Source organism: Corvus kubaryi, unplaced genomic scaffold, assembly GCF_017639235.1.
Source record: "Corvus kubaryi isolate FWS band 111438036 unplaced genomic scaffold, C.kubaryi_AGA036_p1.0 65000, whole genome shotgun sequence".
NCBI classification, from domain to species: domain Eukaryota; kingdom Metazoa; phylum Chordata; class Aves; order Passeriformes; family Corvidae; genus Corvus; species Corvus kubaryi.
Window position 1 is genome coordinate 4,504 of NW_024581681.1, and position 10,371 is coordinate 14,874.

Below are 10,371 nucleotides of genomic sequence, written 5' to 3' on the forward strand. Positions count from 1 at the left end.
TCATTACTTGTCTTGAGTTTTTCCACTCTCTCTCAGCTGTAAATGGTGAGATGTAGGGTAAAGTTATGAGAATGTCTGACTGTCAATTCAAGACTACTTCAAATAAGTCCTTCAGCACAAAAAGGAAGACTTTTGATGTTAAATGAGACAACTAAGCAAAGGGAACGTATTCAGAGGCAGGGTTCATCGTTGTGGGGAAACTTACTGAGGGAGTTGCAGTATGATCTGCTTCAGAGCTGGAAGAAGTTGTATTTGAAGCCATCCCAAGGATGGCCTGAAAGAAGAAGGCAGCTAGAAAATAAAATAGAAAAAGGCCATCCAAGTGGAGAGACCCCTGAATCATAGAAAATGAGAATACAGAAATGAAATCACCATCCCCTTAAAGCTGTATAAAAGTGAAACAGACTAAGAGTTGACCTAGTATTTTTACTTAATTTTAAATTCTGTATTAAAAATTAATACATTAAACTCTTATAAAAGTAAGGCACATGCAAAACATGTTGTGCAACTTCTGACTTTCAACTCATATAAACTAACAAGCATTACTTTAATTTGGCATTTCTAAAGAGTCATTGCTCCCATGCAGGATATGTGTAAGAGGTTATGTTTGACATTGCACCAGTTAAATCTAGATTCTGTGCTTTCTGTACTACAGTAAGCAGAGATGGTCATATCATACAATAATACAAATAAAAACCAACTCAAGTACAGATTCTGACAGTGATTACCAACATACAAAATTTAAGAATGTGATGTTACATCCATTATAATACATCAGTGATCTTATTCAGTAGAGGATGATTTGGCAGCTCCAGTCTGTGTAATGCCAGTGTGCAATTCCTGGTTATCAGTGTCATACGATGCTGAAGACCATGGAAAGATACTGCTCATAGGACACCTGAATCCAGCCATCCTGATCAGTATCGTATCGTCGGAACACATCAGTCAGCCTCTGAGGAGGAGAGAAAAAAATAATAGACATTTTTGTTCTAGGGGAAGGTTCAGACTGCCACATACTCCCCTTGCCACCTGGGCTTCTATAGCTATATGAACCCCTTCTGTTCAACCCCTTTGTAGCCATTTTACAGTCTTATTTATAAAGATAGCTCTTTGCCAATAATGATACATTACCTAAGGCTACCTAGGCACTTCTTTATAGACAAGACTATATAGACTATTTATAATTGGCACGGGGAAAAACAATGTCACATTTGAGTCAGCTGGAAACAGAATCCAATACGTACCTTGTGCATATCTCACCTTCTAGGCAAATGTGCTTCCTGTGCCATTGCTATCTGAGCTGTCACTGTATAACCCCAGAGCAGTATGGACAGTGGACCAGAACAACTACCAGCACGGTTTCATAAACATCAGCTGAGTGATACTGCATTTCAAAGCCCTTTTTAGCAGAATTCAAGTCTATAATTAACTATAACTGCCTTATATTACAAATAAATACACAGGTGACTGATGTGTCTAAGTAACAGAGATACTGCTTTTACAGGGAACTGCTTTCCCTCCAGGTTCTCTCTCTCTCCCACTGAAAGGTTGTGGGGCTTTTTGCGTATTTCTACCACTACCCCTGCAGGAACAGCTCTGAAGTCTGTATTAAACTAACAGACACTATGAAACAGTGAGACTATTTTGCACTTTTTTGTTCCTCACCCATTGTATCAAATTTACTTGAGAATCAAAGGAATTACTAATGAAGACCAATACACAAAGATGTTTCTAGCACTTGTCATATACTTAGTTCAAATGGTTTATTATAAATAAAAGCAAGTTTTAGATCCACTGTTAAAGAGAGAACCAGAAAATCTTAGGAAAAGGTAATTTTTTTTCAATTGACATAAAAGTATATCTCAATCTTACCTGTAGAACAACACAGCATTGAATAAAATCATCAAAAGCAACTTGTCCTCTTCCTTGTCTGTCAAATTTCCGAATAAGGATATCGTAGAATTGATCAGACAGTCGGTAACCTGGGAAAAAGAGAAATACTTTAAAAGGTTTCAATTACTGCAGTCCTTCTATAAAAAGAACAAGGTTGTCTAGCAGGCATGTGTAACAAAACCAGAAAACAGTAAAGAGTTACAACGATTTTTTTTCCCAGTATCTCTGTTAAACTAAAATGCATGCAATAAAACCCATGCTTAATAATAATTATGTACAGAGTCATGGTAAATATAATTACAGATTAAGGTGACTATTTGATTGAGGGAATGGTTTAGGGCTGCAGATCAAGTCTTTACAAGTGAAGTGACAGGAGTGAAAGTTCCTTAGGCATCAGAATGCTCTGGTAGCATAGACAGCTGGCTTTGTTTTAAAAAGTGGCAAGTTCTATCAAGTACCCTGTAAGGTCAGACTTTGCCTGAAGCATTGGTAACACTCTCAGAGCATGTCACAGAGGAGACTGGAACTGGATGTGTCAGGACATGTGTGGAATGTTTTTTCTCTATTTAAGGAAAAAGCTCTAAAAAACATGTGCTGCTGGCATGGACATCGTTAGAAGGTACCTTATACCTAAACGGAGAGCTGCCCTTCACCTGCCTCATTTTAGTCACGTATGTCAGAGCAGTACAGTTCTGCAACAGTAACAGTAAGCAGCTCATTCTATGACATAACCCAGTCATAAAAACTGTAATTACAAATGAATTACCAAAACCTGTTAGTGCTTGCTTTAGCTCATTTTTGTCAATCATTCCAGAATTGTCTCTGTCATACGTTCGAAAGACGTTCTGCCAGTCTGTGATGTACTTCCAGACTCCTGTGAATTCATTGAAGTTCACACCCCCTTTGTTTTCTCTGTCAAACATGCCTGAAATAAAAAGTAAGAAACACATATAAAACCTTAGTCATACTACTCAGCAAGATCTGCCAGGATTTTAAGAAGACAAGAATGCTTTGTGGAAGGTACTGAAGAGAGAAAAGAAACTACTAAAATGCAAGTGATAATTTGGAAAGTTCTGCCAAGAAAAAGCAAGCAGTCATCCAGTGAAGGAAAAAACGATAAAGCAAGATAGAAGAGTACCAGAATGAATCACAGAATGTTTCTTTTTCCTGGGTTTTCATTTTCAGTTCGAAAATACTGAGGGCTTGATTGATCATCCAGTGATAAATCAAAATGGGCATTGTGGATTATTCTTTTCTAAGGACACATTAAAAAGTCTTACATCTATTCCCAAGAGTGCTGGGATATTCATCTGCATTTGACTTACTGATACTGTTATCTTTATACAAAGCATATCACACGGTGATGGAACTCGGACTGCTGCTGAACTTATTGAAAACAAAGCAAAAAATGTAGTCCTTGGATTTATGAACTGTGTGATAAAGAAGATTTGATTTATTGTGCTTGAGTCTTTATCCTTCTACCACCATCACCTTCCACACTACTGGCGATTATTTTAGACACTAACAGAATTTAAGCATTGTAAAGCTTCTGTTTGGTATTCTGGAGAAAAACATAGGCTTAAAATGCAAGACAGGAAAAACTACTTCCAAAGACAAGTTATGTAGTATCTTTTTAGAAAATTTGAGATGACAATCTCCTCATGCCTGAATTACATTTATTATCTAATCAATTATGCAGTAACATTTTCTCAGGCTACTTTGACAAGTGCACATGTGTGTATGCAAAGGGCATTCCTGTATTAATCAAAAGGGAAAATAATTTAACTTACTACTGCTGGGCACTCTGAGGATAAACAAACCGTGTAGCAATTGAGACCATTCTCAATCATCTGAACACATTACAAAACATTATCTTAGGACTATGTCACATCACACAACTATACTCACCAAGAATTGACCTGACTGTTGCTGGATTAAATGGAGTCCACGTGCCTGAAACAGAAAGAATTACTTAGTTCCTCAATACTAAGCAATGTTTAAAAAAAGTGCAACAAAACAAAAAAAACCATGTTAAGAACAGTGAATTCCGAGCTACATGACATGGAGCTGGCATATTATAAAATATGGCTGCTTGGAAGTAATAATGTTCTTGACGATTCAGAGATTACTTCAACTAGAGCTTTACAAATACCACACAGACCAGCATTTTTCAGGCTGCAACAAACAAAACTAACAAACCTTGGAAGATCTAAGAGGGACTTTTTCATCCCAGGCTGTCAGGAAGTACTGGATAAAAGGCAAGATCTAAACTGAAATACCTCTTTTCTACTGACAGGAGCAGAAGTGTTCTAAGTTGTAACTCAATCAAGGTCTTATATCTGTTCCTCAGTAAAAACCCATCTCCTCATTTCCTTTTTACAGGACTACTCCAGGGCATTTAGTTTCTGACAGAAGTAAAAAGAAAGGGTTCCTAACATGGCATAACCATACATTGCAATTGAGAGTTGTTTAGTACAAATCCCACCTCCACTGCTAAAACAATTAAGTGTTAGCTCGAATTAGTACTTTTAGACCAAGAAATGTTGCTGCTTGAACAGGCCTGAGCAGTAGTCATCTGGAGAGGAGCTCTGTACTTCTGTGAGTATTTAGAGGCTAGTCATTATGAAATAGTTTTCACTTGGTTGAGAGCATTCCCGAGCACTAGGAAGCATTAAGCTTTAAAGAAAAGAAATCCTGTGCCGCATCTAGAATTTCACCATCGATTCTCTAGAGCCTGCGAAGGAAGCAGGAGGACGAAGCAGCACATACTGAACTGGCTGTGATTGCCTGCAGCGCCTCAAGGAATCGCTGAGACCACAAAGGAGTCGCGGAGCCGAGGGCACTGCGGAGCGCTCCCAGGGATACGTCAGCTGACCACAAATCCCAACAGAAGGGCCGCGCTGGGATCCAGCACGTCGGCTTTGCTGGCTCAAGTGGCGTAACTCTACAGGGGGAATCCTGCACTCTAGGCAGGTCCTGTGACTATTTGCACATAAAGAGAAATGTAAGCAGAGAAAGAGAAGAGGAAAAATGACTCTAAAAATGCTTAAGCAGTATTTTAGACAGAGAACATCAGTACCTTAGAGTTGTATGTCTCTTCACAAAAATAAGAAATAATGGAATTAATAAGGTGCCAGCACTTAACACTGAACAAAATAAGAGGAAAAAGTGAAAATACAGTCTGAAAGTTAACTTATTTCATCTTGAAATATTCAAGTGACTCATATAGATGCCACAGAGTGAAATCTGAGCAACTCCAGAGGTGAAGAATTGTACTGATTTCAGCCTGTTCCAATAAACAGGGAAAGCTGTTTCTGTCTCTTCTCTCCTGGCTCTACTGTTAACTTCCCACAGCAGCACAGAAAAAAACAAGAAGGAAGCATAGGATTTTATTGTGCAAACAATTAGACAAAGTGATGATCAGCCCCTCCCAGGTAAGCACATTGTTATCTGTATAAAACTTCACAGGTTGAAAATGTCAAATTGTCAAAACCACACTGAACTTCAAATTTCAATGAGCACGACGCAGACTTTTTTAATGTTTTAGAAATAAACACATAATATTATTTTAGCCCAGGTTAAATTGCAGGACAGCCACGCACAACCATCCACTAGAGGATATATTTTAAATATAATATAGTGAATTGTTAGTGACATTGATGTACAAGATCTAGAATCTCTTGGAATGCAGGAAGCTTACAGTTCTATAAATATTTTGTCTAACAGTGAATTCACTTGGTAGGCATTCTTCATAATTGCAAAGCACTGAAACTGCTAATCTACACTGTAAATAAGGAAAGAAATAAACTCAGATAGTCATCACTGCCTATTATTCTTAAATTCAACCATATGAGGACATATTTAAAACATCTGAAATTAAAAATGGCAGGTTCATGTGAAAAGATATTTAAAATATATAAAATTTAAAACAGCAGATAAAATTAAAAATGACAGGTTCTCACAGTTCTAAACAACACTGTAATCTAAATGAAAATGGTGACTTAATTTAACTTAGTTTTTGCTAAAGATTTTAGTCAAAATTTTAATTATGGATCAGGTCTGGCAGCCACAATACATAGCTTTTAATTTATCAGATACATTATTAAACAAATATTCTAGTAAATCCAGGTCATTTACAAGACTGCAATTTTACTAAATAGAGCTTTATCAATTTATTTCAAGTCAGGCAATTACTGACAAAAAGGGCCCTTCAGTCTGTGTATGCTGCAGCTCACATCAGTTTAAGCCCTTCTCAGTCACAAAGCACAGGAAGGATAAAAGAATAAACTTTGGGAGAAGGGAAACTTGGTATGGACTCAGAGATGGACAAACAGCCTGAATATGCCCTTTTTCAGATTTCCAAATGGAAAAAAACCCCACAGAGTACAAGCCTACCCGCCCTGAGTCATGGGAGGAAAGTAAAAATAGGCTGCTGGAAAAGTGTTTCATTTTTTATTTTGTTTCCATGAGTTATTATCAATACTCTAGTTATTCTTTGAGTATTACAACAAGGAACTGACAGACTATTAGGAAGTTTTAATACTAGATCTAGAATGCATCTTTCTACTCTGTTAGGAAAAATGCCAAGCATACTTTATTTCCTGCACCATACTGTATGAAAAATAAATTATGTGCAGTGAAAAGGCTGGTTGTAAACAGCTTTGTCCACGTTATACACTGATCCAGGTTAAAAAACAAAGGTTCAGTAGTGATCAGCAAGGAATATATAAATCACTGGTTATGATTTCTAGGAAGCAGAGCTGGAAAAAAAATAAAGGGATGTGCATGCCTTCATTCCTCAGAATACAGATCAGTAATGGTTACAACAGATATTCAGTTTAAAACAAACAAACAAAAAATTAGGATTGTCCATTTTTTCTTCCCTTTCCAACCTTTTGCTGTAGATTAAATAGTATTCCTCAGTGGTAGGAACACTTCCCACCCTCCTCCATACAGAGAATGAAGGCATTGAGTAGCCACCGTCACAACAAATTTAACATGAAATTTACGATGAACTACCTCACTGCTCATTTACAGACTTACCGTTGGATAATGCTTGCTGGAGTTCATTATCAGATATTATTCCACTCCTGTCTTTATCAACTCTGGAAAAAAACCAAAACAAAAACACGTAGTAAGCTTTAAATGGCTGAAATTAACAGGTTCCACTTGCTGAAGACTTCAGCATTCTGGTTCTTACTCATCAGATGAGATTAATCTTTTCCTGAAAAGTCACTGGCACATGATAAAAGCTCCAAAGAAAACTGTAAGGCTTACTCATGAGTGAAGAGATGCACAGAAACACACACTGCCAATGAAACAGTTTGGGCATACTCTGCACAAAGAAGTATTTTTATTTATTTCTGTTTAAGAGAACTGCAGAGCACACATGCTGGTTAAATCCACAAAATGCCTAATGTCACAGTAGTAAGCTGTTTGTTTCCCAAACTGGAGCAACAGGTTTGGCACCCAGATTCTCTCACATGTTGGCAATGGAGAGGAAGTCACTAATGTGACCAAGTACTGAAAGACTCAATCGACTGCCAGGCCTTGGCCCCTTTCAAAGGGGGTCAAAGAGGAAACAGCACAGCCAGCTTCCAGCTTTTACTGAGCCTTCACAGTCTATTGTCCTAAAGAGTCAAGTTCTATGCCAAAATGAATGAATTAAGTAATTTCTGCCCAAATAAAGAATGATCATGCCTTCTTTAGAAGGGAAACTGAAAGTGGTGGGGACTTCCCTCCATCTCATACAAGGATGTTCCCCTTGGACTGACAGTTTTTATTTCCCCTCATTTACTACCACTCCAAAGCAGAGTCCTGCTCAGTTGATCCCTGTTCGCAGAAGCTGATTTTCTTTTCCTTTAGTCCTTGCTGTCTTTTTCTAAACACTTCCAGTTCATTCTATTGCTTCCTTCCCCATCTCCAAGAATTATGTAACCTGCGACAAATACATGCAACACTGAAATTGCAAGCGTAAGTTGCGAAGATTTCAATAACAAAAAGGTATTTCCCTTTTTTATTCTGTTTCTCTTCTTAGTATTGTGAACATTTTTTACCTTTTATGAGCTGCTACCAAGTGCTAAGCTGATATTTTCATGAAAATGCATTATGACCTACTTATCTTGCTGCTGAGCATCATCAGTCAGCACATTCCTTTTATAAACAAAATTATGCAAAATTAAAATGGGTTTTCCTCATGGACATCAGGTTCCTACTCTGGGTTCCACTTGACATATGGGGCTCACCTGTCACACAGGGATCATGATCTGGCCATGACTGGCTGATACAGCCCAGTAATTCAGGACCGTAAGGTGCTCCTGCAAGCTTTCACAGGCCTCAGTTACTGCAGGAATCAGCAAACCTCACCTGACTATTCACCCTCTTCTCACAGAATCACAGATCCACAGAATGAATTGGGTTGAAAGGGATCTTTAAGATCCTCAAGTTCCAACCCCTCTGCTGTGGGCAGGGCCACGTTCAATTACACCAGGTTGCTCAGAGCTCCATCCAGCCTGGCCTTTAACACTTTCAGAGATGAGGCATCCACAGCTTCTCTGGGCAATCTGTTCCGGTGCCTTACCACACCTACAGTAAAGAACTTCTTCCCACCATCCAATCTAAACCTACCCTCTTTTCCCCAGCTGCTCCTGAACAGATTACGTAAAGATCCCAGGAGAGTTCCATCTGTCAGTGTGGCGGACGACCACACACACTCCTTCAGTCAGCTTTCCATCCACTGGAGAATGCTTCTATTCATTCTACATTTACTGAATTTCTGTAAGAGCCTTTTGATAGTGTTGGGAGTATTTTTGGAAAGCATACAGATTATGCGAATTGCTCCAATTCTAGCCATCATATCCATATCCAATCCTTACCAAACATATTCCAGGATTTATACAGTAGTCTGCCAGACAGGAATACTTTCAACAAAAGCTGTGCAACTCTCATGACTAACTACATTATTTAAAATTATTTTTACTGTTTTTCCTAGTGCAGAACAGATGGTTGATCTGTTTCTTTCTGGACCCTTTGAAAAGAGAAATGGCTTCATGCATGCCTCTGCTGAGTTCTCAGAGGAAGTTGTTTTACAGCAGGCTGGGTAGGTAAGCAGCTGCATTCCTGAGTCACTCCGTAAATATCAGCCAGTTTTAGAAACTTAGTACTGTTTATCTACTGCTTAACTTCTTCTTGCTGCTGCTTGTGTCAGAGGATCTGTCTTGACTCATCTCCCATAAAAATGGATCCAACGTAGGCACCTCCCCAGTTTCCTCAACGTGACATAATTGCAAAATTACCTTTAGCTTCTTTACTGATAGGATCTTGCCAGTGTGTTTGTTTAGCATAGGCTTACTAACTCCCTTCCAGGTCCCTCTGTTCCAGGTGAATTCAAGAGAATATTTCAGTTTGGTTGGAAAAGACCTCTGAGATCATCGAGTCCAACCTGTGACCCAACACCACCGTGTCAACCAGACAATGGCACGAAGTGCCACATCCAGTCTTCCCTTAAACACCTCCAGCGACGGTGACTCACCACGTCCCTGGGCAGCCCAGTTCAATGTCCAATCACCCTTGCTGTGAAGAAATTCTTCCTGATACCCAACCTAAACGTCCCCTGGCGCAGCTATGCCTTCTCGTTGGTAGCTTTAAAGTTTTCCTTTAACATTTATGAGATTCCTTTTTACAAGCCTTCCCTGTACTGCTACATTGCTCCTCCAGACTTTACTATCCTTTCTGCAATCTCAGGTTAAAAATTACTTCAGCGCTTTCACGGTTACCTTCTCGCTCCCATCAATCCCCTTTACCCTTGTTATAAAATACAGCCACACTTATTCCTCCTCAGCCCTTTCTTACAGAGTCCCTCCCACAGGGAAACCAGCACGGTGTTTACAGCGCTGCCAGCCGCCCCGGCAGCCAAACCCCGCGCTGGAAGCCCCGGGCCGGTGACCGGATTCCCGCAGCAGCCGACCCGCTTCCGGCCCCTCCCGCTGCCCGCCGGGCGCTCTGGGGCGGCGGGGCTCACCTCTGGAAGACGTTCCACAGGAAGGAAGGGTCGGGCAGGCCGCCGCCGCCGTTGGGCCGGTGCGCGTACCCCGCCGCCATGGCCCCCGCGCGCGCCTGCCCCGCGCGCTTCCGCCACCGGCCGCCCCTGACGCAGCGCGCCCGTGACGTCACGGCCGGGCGGGTGCGCGCCCCGCCCCGCCCCGCCCCGCGGAGGGGAATCCCGGGCGGCTCCCGCGGCACGGGGGCGGTGCCTCCGGCTGCTCCCGCCGGGAGGGGCCCGCGGGGCACTGCGGCACGGCTGGAGCGCAGCGGCCAGGGCCTGGGGAGCCGCGCCCGGGGAGTGCCGGCCCTACCCCGCCAGGAGCCGCCACGAAGGCTCCGGCAAGGGCAGGAGCCGTCCCTGTGACCGATCCCCGCTCAGGGGAGCTGGCTTGTCCTGGGGGGGAAAGAGCGTAAGTTTAACATCCAAGAGATGCC

General features: G+C 41.1%; 1 protein-coding gene across 2 annotated transcripts; it reads right to left on the minus strand.

The window, feature by feature from the left end:
* Window positions 1-406: 406 nt before the first annotated feature.
* Window positions 407-10,033, minus strand: LOC121672845 (programmed cell death protein 6). Of its 2 annotated transcripts, none has more exons than XM_042045754.1 (6): window positions 9,914-10,033; window positions 6,937-6,998; window positions 3,802-3,846; window positions 2,660-2,818; window positions 1,873-1,982; window positions 407-952 (listed from the first exon to the last, which is right to left on the minus strand). In XM_042045754.1, the coding sequence occupies exons 1-6, from the start codon at window positions 9,991-9,993 to the stop codon at window positions 854-856; spliced, it is 555 nt and encodes a 184-aa protein (XP_041901688.1). In that variant the 5' UTR covers window positions 9,994-10,033; the 3' UTR covers window positions 407-853. The 2 variants fall into 2 exon arrangements, with proteins under 2 accessions (XP_041901688.1, XP_041901689.1); XM_042045755.1 differs by having other exon boundaries at window positions 2,666-2,818; window positions 9,914-10,012.
* Window positions 10,034-10,371: the final 338 nt, after the last annotated feature.